Raw genomic sequence first — 13,938 nt, 5'->3', positions numbered from 1 at the left:
TATTCCTTTCTCAATATAGTTATTTTATCAACGAATTTATAACTTTTTTTCTCTTCTTGGAGAATAAATGAATTATTAAAGAAAGTAGGAAATCATATTTGTATAATGCCTTTCATGACCTTAGGTTTTCATAATGTGCTTTCTGGTCAATAAAACACTTTTTACAAAAGTAGTCATGAGGATATATGACATGTATTGGTAATCTATCAGGAGCAATGTTAATAGAAGAATGAACGCTGACCATGCAATAGGGCAGAACGCCCCCTTATTTTGAAATAATTCCCGGGGATCTTTTGGATGTAACTGAGAGGTTCCATATATCAACGTTTCATTATGGCAAGATTACACGTCTGGAATTTTAGCCTCAATCTGGATTATATGCTCAAACCAAGATTTGTACATTTCAGAAGCTTTATCAAAAATGTTTTGTTTGAATAAGTGTAGTGGCAGCGGGAGCCTGACAGAATGACCACTGAGTTTTCAGCATGACGGTTCCTTCCTTTGTCAGGCATTAACAAAAATAACTTTGTATAACTAGTTGAGGGTCGACTCATGATAGCGGGCTGGATGGCAAATTGCCAAATGTGCTTTGGGGCTGCGGCCAAGGGAGTGTCTTCCCTGCAGTTTTTGTCGGTCTGGCCTAGAGGTCGGCTTTGGACTTCTCAAAAACACTAATACCGACTTAATCTTTAGAAACAAGTGAGGCTGAACTTTCGCTGAAAAAGAAGTCATAGAAGGGCACACTCAACGTTACTGACAGCAGCACCCGGGTGATGAAGCAAAGTTACTTTTGGAAACTCCCCGCGGACTGAAACTTCCGTAACTCATTTCTGATTTTTCACTTTGAACGGCCAGTATTGCAGTCATACTGTGACCACTGCTGACGAAGTAACCGACGGGTTAAAGACTGGTCGTTCTCACAAGCCAACCAGATATTTATTTTTCTACGATCAAACATGAAAAGCGGTCAAAATTAGAACAGTCGATTAACCATGGCGGACTCGGAACCACTGGAGGGAAACCTGAAAAAGTTAATCGTTCGTCTCCAAAATGTCGAGCAAGGAAAAGAAATCAGCACTTTGCTTCAGATTTTAGACGACTTGATTCTCCTCACTACTGTTCAAAATGGTAAGTAATCGTCTAAGAAATTATATGTTTCAAAAATCCGTTATCGGAAGACGGGATGGACACATTTTGACATAAAGTGCTGATTGTTTACATCTTAAACAGCTTCGATTTTATTCGGAAATAAAAATGTCCACATGCCGTTATTGGTGGCTCTCGAATCGTTCACCGAAATTGCCAGTATCCAACAGGTAGGCTGTTTATTTACGTCTGGTTCTATGACTGCAACGAGTCGTGCAGATTGATAGTTTTATTTTCGTCCTGACTTGTCACCAGCCAAGTTCAATATAGGAGTGTTAAAGGAATCCATACTATTTGTTTTTGCAGTCCAACTGAAGGAAAAGTTTTATGAAAACGGTTGGCATGTATTGATTTCCAGAACTTAAGCGACCTGAATCAGCTGGTCACTTGTGCATGCCGCTGGGACAAGAGTGACGCACGCCCCTTCCTCACTCCTCAACTTGTTTAAAAAGTTAATTGCCAAATACTTTCTCTGAACATCATGTGCCTCTCATTGGAACTTTCCCCTTACTAAAATATTCTGGACTCAACTACATTTTAAGTACATAAGTCACTGTTACTCCTCTACTGAGACAGGATCTGAGAATACTTAAATAGACTTGTCAGCTATATTGCAAATACCCTATATCGAACAACACTTGAACAGCACAACATTGGCCTTTTGCAGGCCTTTGTGAGAACTCTGCATATGTGACAACACAGATAGCAATGTTAAATTAGTTTAGCCGCTATAAAACTTTTCCCAGTTGGGTTGGTCCGCTGGCTGCTTGATGCGGTTCAGTTGACAGGAACGCAATAAAAATTCAAAAAACTATCACTGTTTATTATTTTTAAGAAAGAAGGTTAGTTGAGAACTCAATAATTTGAGGCTATCTCTAACTTTATCCTCGACTTCTACCCTTGCATGTGAAAGCACTGGTGGAGATTTAGTCAAGGACTTATTGTGGGACTGGAACCACATATGGTCCAAACCGCATATTGTTTCCTTTTCTAAAAGGACTTTGTGACCCAGCTGGGTTTTATATAAGAGATAATGGGAACTGCAGATGCTGGAGAATCCAAGATAACATGGTGTAGAGCTGGATGAACACAGCAGGCCAAGCAGCATCCTAGGAGCAGGAAAGCTGACATTTCAGGCCTAGACCCCCGAAACGTCAGCTTTCCTGCTCCTAAGATGCTGCTTGGCCTGCTGTGTACATCCAGCTCTACACCTTGTTATCTTGGGTTTTTATATAAATCTGCTAAAGTTACAATCATGCCTGTGTGCAAATACCAGAAGATATGAAGTTCAGATTGTTCCTTCCTAGTTTAGGACTTGAATATTGCGGAAAACAAAGTAAAAGCTGCAAAAGATTTTTGAGACACTCCCGAAGACAGCAAGACAAGAACACTCCATTTCAAAATGAATGACAATTTATAATGCACATGAAGAGTTGCTTTTGACTGGTAAATCAACTCTAATTGGTCAAGGTATCCAGAAAATCTTGTTCCCTGACACTTTTGAATTTTTAAAAAAGGAAATGCTTGGACATCTGTTTTCCTGCAAATGAATACGTATCTTTTATCAAGCATACCTGAGCCACATTTTAAGACTGACTCATGATCTTTAAATTGGTTGCTTGCATAATTCTTAGTGCACTCAAGATTGGACAGCATTTACTGAGCAATCACTGGACTACATCCAGCATTAAACATTATCTTCTGATTTCTGCAAGCGCAGGCTAGTTGAATATAGGTGGCGCTCTGTTGCAAACATTCCATGGGAGGTGCTGGAATTTCTGCTGGGAGTTCAACATTGCTGTACACAGTAAAATTGGTCCATTCAGGAATCTTGTATATGGACCCTAAACCATTTGTTCAAGCTTGAGGTCAAAGTAGGATGCATCAAACCAACCTGTGGAATAATAGCTATTCTGTCATTGCTCGCTGTGTAATGCACAAACTTAAGTGTAGGTCTAGTGCTATCACTTTGCGACCTGAAACATGACAGTCTAACTCAAAGTACCTGAAAAGGATAATGATTCTCAAATACTTGAGCACCATTTCACTCTCCTGCTTATGCACTTGAACTATGAATGGTGTTTTGACCACGATGCTGTAATCAAGCCAAAGACTCTGGTGAATCATGTAATATATACACTTTGGCACCCTGATGATGCCTGGTAAGAAAGTTGTACGTCCTGGCAACTACCAGATTTTGCCAAGCAGGATCTGAATGTAATATGCCATCTGAAAGGTAAAAAGGTAAAGGTAAAGTCTCCATTGTCTTTATCAGTCCATATGATTGCTCGTGATGAGAGAGAGATGACTGGTGATGGTTTAACCTGAGGGTCACCACGCCTCAGAAAAGTTGAGAAGGAGAAACCTTTACACACCTGAAAGGTAGCTGCTATTAAGCAAAAAACCTTAAATATCTTTCCACATTTACCATATATTAAATAAGCTTTCTCAACTCTTTTTGAATTTTAGAAATAAAAAGGCTATTAGTCTTTTACTAGAGTGGAGTGTTAGTGAAGGGAAGAAACCCTTTGCTTGTTTACTTCTGTAGCTGCAACAGATCTGTTGTACAAATTGTGCAACAGGAATCATGATGGTGGAGGTGGCAGTGAAAGAAGATTGACAAGAGAATACATTCTGGAATTCCAATCCTCAGTCTTCCTACCAAGTTGCTCACTATGACTAGCCTTGTTCTCTAGACCTGTCAGCTGTCCAAAGTCTATGATTTTAAATAGAAAATCAAAGTTTATGAAAGAACAAAATCTAAAGCAAATTATGACAATTTTTTAATGAAGTGAGTCAAGCTAATATCTGTCATTACCAAGGTTAAAACAGAACAGGCTTTTTTTGTTAAATTTTCTTGCGACTTATATTTAAACCACCTTGATGTATTTCCCAGTGCTTAATTTTGAAAAGTAACTCATACATTCTTATTAGAGGCTGTCCAGATAAAGAATTCAGCTCTGCTTTCAATTGAGTTCTTAAAGTGACATATCTGAGAGAAACAATGCCTTGGCTTATTAACTTTTCCATACTCTCATTTGCATTTTACCAAAACTCTGAGAAGTTTGTTATGAAATTTTCCATTTTCTAAAAATATTGTTAAATTACTGCTTACTTTGTACTATATAATACAAAGTTGAATTTTCTTTGCAAAAGAAGCGTGAACAAATATGTTTATAACCTTTCTAGTAATATGATTCATTGGATATGCTTTTTCCTTTACTTCAATCAGGCAGGTTGGTCTTTATTATGTAAACTGATGGAACTCTGTCCAAACATTGTTAACAAATTGACGACACCTCAGGATATGGGAAAGGACTGGGATGTCCTGGGAGTGCATCAGTAAGTATTTTCTTATTTCACTTGATGGGATGAAATGATATGAATTAATTCTAACATAATTAGATCATTTTTTCTAAAAGTAATGTGGAATTGACAAAAATAGCAGTCTACACTACCATTCAACCAGATCATGGCTGATCAAACTCAACTCCATAGTCTCACATTTTTCCCAACTACCCCTAATTCCATTCATCCTGAAAAATCAGTTGAGCTGTGTCTTGAATTTAACGAATGACTGAGGGTCCATGGCTGTCTGACATAACAAGTCTCAAAGTTCGTAACTGTTTATATAAGAATTTTACTCATCTCAGCCATCATAAATACCATGTTTGAGATTTTACAGCGAAGAAAAGCATTCCCTTAATGTAAAATCCCTCAAATTTGTGTTCACTTAGATGTGTCACATTTTGCTAAACTCAACAGATTCCCCAATATTTTCACACCTGACAATCTTCGCATTCAAGAAACTTACTCGGTAAGCCTTTGTTGTTCTCCCTCCAGGGAAGTATATCCTTGCTTACGCAAGAAAACTAAAATGTCTCACAATACTTCAGATGAGGCATCATCAGTCCCTTTTATAATTGTGGTAAATATCTATGCCTACACTGTATTCAAATTTGGATTTAAATGTTATTTGCTGCCTTAATCGTTCCGTGTTAATTTTCTGTGGTTCACTTGTAAGAACACCCACGTACTTTTGAATGAATCATAGAATCATGCAATGACTATGACACAGAAGGAAGCTATTTTCTCTGAGCTTGTATTGACTTTTTGTAATACCAATTTAGCTGGTCCTACTCCCTTGCTTGGTCCTAATAACTGTGTTTTTATTTTTGGGTGCTTATCCACTTCTCTTCTGAAAGACACAGTTGAATCTGCATTCACCACCCTCTCAGGAGGTGCATTCTAGATCTTAACCATTTGATTCATAAATGTGTTTTCCCATGTTGCCTTTAGTTTGTTGGCAAATGTAATGTTTGTCCTTTGGTTTTTAACTGCTCCATCAATAGCAACAGTTTCTCACTATTGACACCATCCAGGCCCCTCACTATTTTCTCTTTTATTTGACTTCTCAAATTTTAATTTTAATGCTGATCTTGCTGTCTGAGCAACTTACCTCTGCAACCATAACAACATTGTATTCTGTTCTAGTACCTCAATGCACTTTGTATGGTATGATCTGCCTGTACCGCATGCAAAACTTAGGTACACGTAGCAATAATAATAGATCAAATCAAATCAAATCACATCTTTTAGCCTTCTCTAAGGGGAATAATCGTAGCTTTTTCAATTTACCTTTGTTCCTGAACCTCCTAATCATTGGTACTGTTCTCATAAGTCTTTTGGAGATGGCAGACCAGTTGAACAAATACTTTGGGTTTGTCTTCACTAAGGGGTACGTAAATAACCTTCAGAAAATGCCAGGAAATAGAGGATCAAGCATGAAGGAGGAACAGAAGGTAGTTTTTATAGGCAGAAAGTGGTTTTGGGGAAATTGATGGGATTAAAACCTGATAAGTCCCCATGGCCTGATGCTCTGCATCCCAGAGTACTTAAGGAAGTGGTCGTAGAAATAGCAGATGCATTGGTGATCATTTTTCAGCATTCTGTAGAGTCTGGAATGGTTCCAATGGACTGGAGGATAGCTAATGTAACTCCACTCTTGTTTTAAACAAAAAGGGAGAGAGAAAATGGGGAATTGGAGGCTGGTTAGCTTGACATTAGTGATGGGGAAAATGCTGGAGTCAGTTAGTAAGGATGTAATATATATGCATTTGGAAAGTGGTGACAGAATTGGTCCTATTTTTCGAGAAGGTGACCAGTAGAGTGGACAAGGGTGAATTAGTAGATGGACTTTCAAAAGGCTTTTGACAAGGTTCCACACAAGAGATTGGTAAGGAAAATTAAAACTCATGGTATCAGTGGTAATGGATTGGCTGGATTGAGAACTGGTTGGCAGACAGGAAATAGAGAGTTGGAATAAATGGGCCCTTTTCAGAGTGGCAGGCAGTGATGAGTGGGTGCTGCGGGGTTCAGTGCTGGGACCTCAGTTGTTCGCAATGTACATTAACGATTTGGACGAAGGAATTGAATGCAATATCTTCAAATTTTCAGCTGACACTAAACTGGGTGGCAATGTGTACTTGTGAGGAGGATGCTAAGAGGCTGCAAGGTGACTTCGACAAATACTGGCTGAGTGGGCAAATACTTGGCAAATATATAGTGTGGATAAGTGTGAAGTTACACACTTTGGTCTCAAAAACTGGAAGACATTATTATCTGGTGGAAATTTAAGAAAAGATGAGGTGCAGCAACACCTGGGTGTCATGGTGAAATGGTCACTGAAAGTTGGCATGCAGCTGCAGCAGGCAGTGAGGAAAACCAATGATATGCTGGCCTTCATAGTGAGAAGCTTTGAGTATCAGAGTGAGCATGTCTTGCTACAGTTATACAGGGCCTCAGTGAGTCCACATCTTGAGTATTGTCTGCAGTTTTGGTCTCCTAGCCTGAGGAAAGACTTTCTTACTATTGAGCGACTCCAGTGAATGTTTACCAGACTGATTCCTGAGCTGGCAGGACTGGCATATTAGGAAAGACTGGATCGACTGGGCTTGCACTTGCCGGAATTTAGATGAATGAGGGGGCATCTCATAGAAATGTATAAAATCCTGATGGGACTGGACAAGCTAGATGGAGGAATAATGTTCCTGATGTTGAGGAAGTCGAGAACAGGGGTCACAGTCTCAGAATGAGGGCTAAGCTGTTTGGGACTCTTTACTCAGAGTTGTGAACCTGTGGGATTCTTTCCCGCAGAAAGCCGCTGGGCCAGTTCATTAGATATATTCAAGAGGGAACTGAAAATGGCCCCTGTGGCTAAAGGGATCAAGGGGCAATGGAAAGAAAGTTGGAATGGGATACTGAGATTGCACGGTCAGCCATGATCACATTGAATGGTGGTATAGGATTGAAGGACTAAATGGCCTGCTGTTGCACCTATTTTCTATGTTTCTGCACCCTCTATAAAGCCTATCCATCTATTCTAAAGCAAGGTGTCCAGAATTAGACACACTGCACTTGTTGATGGTGATCGGTGGTGTATAAAGGTTTGCTGTAACTTCCTTCTGTTGCTGAATACGTTGATTTACCTTCAAATCTGGCTGCAGTACAACATACTATCAATTGGGACCTCCTACAGTTCTAGCAGCAGTAGTCATTGCTTGTGATGTTACTGGAACTAGAGATTCAATCAAATGACCAGCAGCTCTTGGAGTAAAGACTTTCTGATAAGGGCAGAAATCCTGGTGTGAGTCAAATGTTACTAAGTTGCAAAAGGCCAAATTGAAGGTGGTTGTGTCACCAGTTTTCAGTCAGTAAGTGAGGATTTTATTCCCCATATGCCTTGGTCACATTCCTCTGTTTATTAACACTAGGCTCCATTGTCCATTTTTATTGTCACTTTTTCAATCTGCCCTGTCACCTTAAATGGTTTGTGCACACTTAGGGCCGCAATCTCTTTGTTTCTGCACCATCACTAGAATTGTAGCCTGTGATTTATTTTGGTTCTTCTCATTACTCCCAACAAAATATAATATCACCACGTCTGCCCATTTCAGCAAAATACTTGATGTTTATCATTATCCTTGTCACAGTTTGCAGTGCTTCCAAGTTTAGTGTTATCTGCAAATTTGGAAATTGTGGTCCCGCACACCCAGACCTGTGCCATTAATATATATTCAGAACAGCAGTTTTCCTTGTACTGACCCCTATGGAATAACACTTTATGATTTCCTGCAGTCCAGAAACAACTGCTACCATTACAGCCTATTTCCTGTTGCTAAGCCAACTTTGTATCCCTGCTGCCACTGTCCCTTTTCTTCCATGCTAATGTTTCTCAGTCTATTCTTCATTCAAATTTATACTACATTTTTATGTTTCCTGATAACGTGGGTAACTTCACCACATTATATTTCATCTGCAAAGTTCCTGCCTGCTCACACAAGCTTGACTTTATCATTTGGCAACCCAATTGTATCTGGCAAAATTGTGTTGGAGAAGTAGCAACACTATGGCAGGCTCATTCTTAGGGCTGTATCGAAAGTTTGCTTTCCCACCTCACTTTGTATTCCTGACAAGCATTGAGATATTACAACGTGTTACCTCTTCAAAGTCTTTAGATTGATTGTAAGTAGCTGAAGCCAAAGATCTAATCCTTGTGACACCATGCTTATAGGGCTCTGTCAAACTACAAAAATGCAGTTTATTCTGGCTCTCTGTTCTCTGAATGATAACCAATCCTCAATACTTGAGTATACTGTACTCAGCTCTAATTTTGCAAGGGCACTACTTATTTCAGACTTATTGAATACTTTTCAAAAAATTTTGATGATGTAGCCAGTAACAGTCTTATTAAACATGAGTTCCCTTTTTCTTAAGTGTGTGTTGGCTATGACTAATCATGTTGTGATTTCTAAGTAATCTGTTACCCTGTGTCTATTGATGGATTTGACCTGCTATTCACATTATGCTAATGGGCCTATAATTCCCTATATTCTCTCTCCTCCTTTCGTAGCAGTGTTGTGTTTTTTATGTTGTAATCCTTGGGAACTTAGGTTTTATAAGTGCTTCAATAGGTCAAAACCAGTAATATGTTCCTACCTCTACTATCTCTGTGGCCACCTGTTTTAAAACTGTGTAGGTTGTTGATCATTTAGAATGGTGTATTTGTTACCAGTTGGTCCCATTTTGTCTTCCAAGTTCCTCATTTTTATTGCATCTTCCATGTGAAGATAGATACAGGTATTTGTTTTAACATGTCCGCCGTTTCCTTATTTTCATTGAATTTTACCTGTCTCCATATTAAATGGGTCCACATTGACCTTCCCTGATCTCTTCCTGATTAGTTGCTTTGAGAAACATTTACAACATGTTTTTATGTATCTTGATAGTTTACTATTTTTACTGTCTTGTTGATTTAATTAACTCTTTCCCCTTCTGCATATATACGCAATGAATAGCTTTCTGTTCTTTTGTATGCGTGCATGCAGATACTTATTTCCATTCATTGCTTTCACTAGTTTTTATAAAAAGCACAAGTTTTTAAACTCTTAATGGTTGTTCTTTTTTTTGAACATTATTGCAATTTAAGCCTATTGATTGAGCTGATTACATCTTCTTGTCTGTGTTTGTTTACGTAACTCATGATCACTGTGGCTATTTGCTTATGAGTATTTCATGTTATGTATTATTCTTTCCCAACACATTTCTTTGCTTTCCTGAATATGCGGCCTTTGATGGGATGTGATGCAGAGATCTCTTGTGGGCTTCCAGTATGATGATTGTCCTTATGCTATTCTTTTGAAGGGCAAGTCACAATTTTGTTGCTAAACTTGAATGGAATAAAAACCATACCCACTTCAAAACTGATCAAATTATAATCTAGAAAGTGACATGTCCAGGCACCTAGGTCCACCTTAAGATTGCTCTGGAGATGAGTCATATTAGTCTTGAAACATGAACTCTGTTTCTTTCTCCACAGATGCTGCCAGACCTCTGAACTTCTTTAGCGCTCTTTTGTTTTTATTTACGATCTCTAGCATCTTGCATTATTTTGCTTTTGCTTCTTAAAGTTCGGCCAGAATTTTAGCAGCAACTTCTGGAATTGACAGCCTGACGTTTTTTATCTTCCAGTCATAGTGGATGTTGAACATTTGTAGTGCTACAACTTATTTGACTGAAGTCAGCTACCTCTGTACAGACTTTGGTGGTTTTTATTTTGTCTAAGTATTGTATCGTGACTATGAAGACTATTTTGCTATCAGGGCAGGTGGATCTTTGATGACAGTAGCAATTTAAGAACAAATAAGCAATAGTGTCAGCCATGATTTTATATTTAAGTAAAACTTCTAAAATGATTTTTCTTGCAGTATTTGACAATTTTTCTTCCTCTTCATATTTTAGACAGATCCTGAAATTGTTGTTGTTTTATAATTGTCATCCCACCATATTTCTGCTGGGCCTTAAGGTATTAACGCACCTTATTCAATCAGGTATAGTAAATCTAGTTAATATCTTAAAAGAAAGTCTTAGCAATGTCACTTTTCCTTCACTACATCTTCCTACCTTTGTGGAGATAGAATCCATACATGAAGAATTAATGTAATAGAAGTCTACAATGCATTATCTGATTTTACGCCAGTATATTTGCCGTATAATTGGGACAGCAATTATTGCAGGAAGATATATTGTAAATTCTAGGGAGCTGTCAGGCAAGTAGACTGGTACGATTTGCAGATTCTGATTTGTATCTGGGAGCTAGATTAATGATAAAATATTCTGCAGATTTGTTCTTGAATTGGGTGTTTCTCCCTTAGCTTGAGCAATAAACCTTTCGGTAATTTTAAGAGGCAGGAATCTGTTTTGATCTGACACTATGTAATAGTTAAAGCACAGATCAAACTGTTTTCGATCAAATCTGTATAATTACCAGATGACACATGTTTTAAGGGTTAAAAAACTTCAGATGTGTTCATTTATAATTAGAAAATCTTTCAGCAATACATAAAAACAGGGCAGTCCTTGAAACAATGCTGCCACTTAACTAGATTATTTGATCACAGGCATACTCCCTGAAATAACCAGAATTATTAGGTAAGATTGAAAATTTAAATTGATTTACCGTAAATGTACATTTCAAAATTTTGAGGTTCAGTAAGCAATGTTTGTACATCATGCTAAATAAGAATGTGAGATCAGTATTTTTAACCTAATTGATCAGAAAAATTGAACTAAGTAAAAATCAAAGTAGGTGATGCTTTGACAAGTCGCAAGCCTGACTTGTAAACTTATTGAACTGTGACTGCCTCATGAGCAATTCAGATTCTTTCACTAATCAGGTGATTGTGTACCCATTATTAATCTTTCATTGTCCATCAGGTATATGAGTACACTAGTAGACGTAATTCCTACCAGCTCAGAATTGGATAATTCAAATAAAAAGTGCTGCTTTCCTTGTGTTTGTTTTAAAAATGCATCATTATATATAGAAGAACAATACAATGCATCATTAGTAGAATTCAAAAGATTGTTAAACTAGTTGGTTATTATGTTCTGTATTGTTAAATTGAATGTCTGTTGTCTGTAGTGCATCTTTTTAAGGACTGTGTTATAAACGCATTTGTTTCAATCATGTAGCTTTAGTCTTTAATTATCATTAGTCTTGATAAAAAATGAGGAAATGTTTTCCTTGGATTATTAAATAAGGTTAAAAGTGAGTTTAAAATGTAATGTACATGAATTGGATAACCTAGAGCTACTTTACCTTTCTTTTAATAACAGCTTATAGGCATTTATGAACATTGGAAAAAAGTATGGCTTGTTATTTGCATCAGCAATGTAGTGTTGCACATAAAGTTTTTGTTACACTGTTTGATCAGCAGCTTAGCTTGAACCCTGTTAGATGAAGCCAAATGTGTTTGTGTGGACTTATCATAATTTATTAATACATGTGGAACTTGTGAATGTGTTTTTTAAACAAGACCATACTTTGCTGTATTGGTTTACTTCACAATGAGTCTTTCATGCATCCTTCCTTTTTAGTCAGTGGTTAAAAAGAAAATTGAATATTTGATTTTTGTAACTGTTATTGTATTTCCATTTTGTTACATTGATGCAGTGTTGGCAGTTAAGTTCTGTGTGACATCTTTTAAGAAAATGCTGCTTTTTGAAATTACATTGCAGATGAAATTTCATTATTGCTTCGAGATGATGAAACGGATGTGTTTTCTTTGGTTCTTGATGGGATGAAGAAACTTGCTGACCATTGTGGAATTCAGATGTATGGGTGTCAAGTATTGTGTGCACTTTTAGAAAAAGGTAATTCTGTTGAATATGTGCTCTAGACTTAGTTGGAACGTGAGGATTTTATTGACAAGGGTTGTATTAAAAGACTTGTAACTCATGTACTGTGGGTACTTTTCAAGAGATGTGCATGTTGAACCATTGGAAACAAATTCACCTTTTAACATAATATCTAAAAGCATTTGAAGAAAAACAATATGCTGGCAAAGTAAGTTTTCTTGCATACAGGTAAGAAATTGCAGACCTTTTGCTTTTCTATACATTTTTTTGAACAGCCATGGTCTATACAGGAATATCCCAATAAAGCTATTTTACAGATCCTGCATATGTCTGCAATATACCTGCATATTTGCTGTTCTGTCTCTTTCCCATATTTTAGTCACCTGTAATCCGTACCCTGTAATGTTATTGCTCCTCTTCTGTTCCTTAATTCTGAGCAAGTTGATTCCAGCTTTGAACTTGCAACCCTTTTTGGTGCTGTAGCAGTATTTTTGACTAATACTGCCAGGCCCTCTCTCTTTTAGTTCCTTTGCTGTCTTTTCTGCATTGTATCTAGGAATATTAGGTGCCCATTCTACCCCTTGTTTGAGCCAGGGCTCTGCTATTGCCACACAATCATAGTATCACATGCCTACTTGTTTCTGCAGTCTACCATATCCTCAGTATTCATTCACATGCACTCCAGATCCATCTTTAGTATGCCTTGGTTTTCACCCTGACCAACAAATTCTGAACTATTTATTTTCATATTGTTTATCTCTTCAGCTTCTCAGTGCTTTTTTTTTAATGCTTCATCTTGGTACCTCACATAGCAGCCATAGCATTTAACCTTCTTGTGAAGACATTGATCCCAACTCTGTTGAGGTACAACCATTCATTTTTTACAGCTCCCTGGCTTTTGTTCTTCATTTGTTTTTGATGCTTTATTCATAGTGTTCGGATATAATTTAAGTTCCAGATGAGCAGATAGTCGAATTTGTAGAAGAGAAAGATCACTGGGTAATTTTGGAAGCCATAAAAAAATTCAGTGAACATGAAGATTTGGTACTGCACAGCTTGAGAGCTCTGCTTCCTTTGGCTGGTCCACGTAAGTTGAATTGCTTAGCAAACTCTTCATAACCGTGTACCAAATTGTATGTAAAGTGCTCCTTTACGTTGTAATTATATAAAAGTAAACAATATTTCAGGTTTATGTTTGTAAAGCAAGTTAAGTTGAGCTTTCAAGAGATTGTCATCTTACAATTAATATCTAACAATTGTAAAATGAGAAAACATGGGCAAATCTTTATAAACCTGTATCTGTTACAGGCTATGAAATGTGATATTTGAGACCATTTGACAAGTCAGTGGCCAATTACTTTGAGATGGATGCTGAAACAGTTTGATTGAGGGAAGTGAGAATTGGTTTTCATACATGCAGAATTAATAATAGATTTCTACTTTCAGAAAACAATGTAGAAATTCTGATGTCAGGAAATGAAAAATGTTACAGTCTAGTAACTGATGCAATGAAAAGATTTCCTGACAATGAGGCAATTCATGAAACTGGCTGCTGTTTACTTCAGAGGTTTACATTTGGTAAGCTTAATTCCT

General features: G+C 37.4%; 1 protein-coding gene across 3 annotated transcripts in view; it reads left to right on the top strand.

Moving 5' to 3' along the window:
* The first annotated feature begins 612 nt into the window (after window positions 1-612).
* The window catches only part of lrrk2 (leucine-rich repeat kinase 2), a 130,305-nt gene continuing 116,979 nt past the window's right edge, over window positions 613-13,938 (top strand). For all 3 annotated transcript variants that reach the window (XM_048554222.2, XM_048554221.2, XM_048554223.2), the window contains exons 1-7: window positions 613-1,128; window positions 1,231-1,316; window positions 4,379-4,488; window positions 10,447-10,535; window positions 12,226-12,360; window positions 13,298-13,432; window positions 13,792-13,923. In XM_048554222.2, the coding sequence (XP_048410179.1) occupies window positions 993-1,128; window positions 1,231-1,316; window positions 4,379-4,488; window positions 10,447-10,535; window positions 12,226-12,360; window positions 13,298-13,432; window positions 13,792-13,923 (823 nt within the window). In that variant the 5' untranslated portion in view covers window positions 613-992. The remainder of the gene's footprint in view (window positions 1,129-1,230; window positions 1,317-4,378; window positions 4,489-10,446; window positions 10,536-12,225; window positions 12,361-13,297; window positions 13,433-13,791; window positions 13,924-13,938) is intronic.

The sequence above is a fragment of the Stegostoma tigrinum genome, chromosome 25 (assembly GCF_030684315.1).
Source record: "Stegostoma tigrinum isolate sSteTig4 chromosome 25, sSteTig4.hap1, whole genome shotgun sequence".
In the NCBI taxonomy this organism is placed as follows: Eukaryota; Metazoa; Chordata; class Chondrichthyes; order Orectolobiformes; family Stegostomatidae; genus Stegostoma; species Stegostoma tigrinum.
The sequence above is the reverse complement of the archived record's forward strand: the minus strand, read 5'-3'. Positions and strand labels throughout refer to the sequence as shown.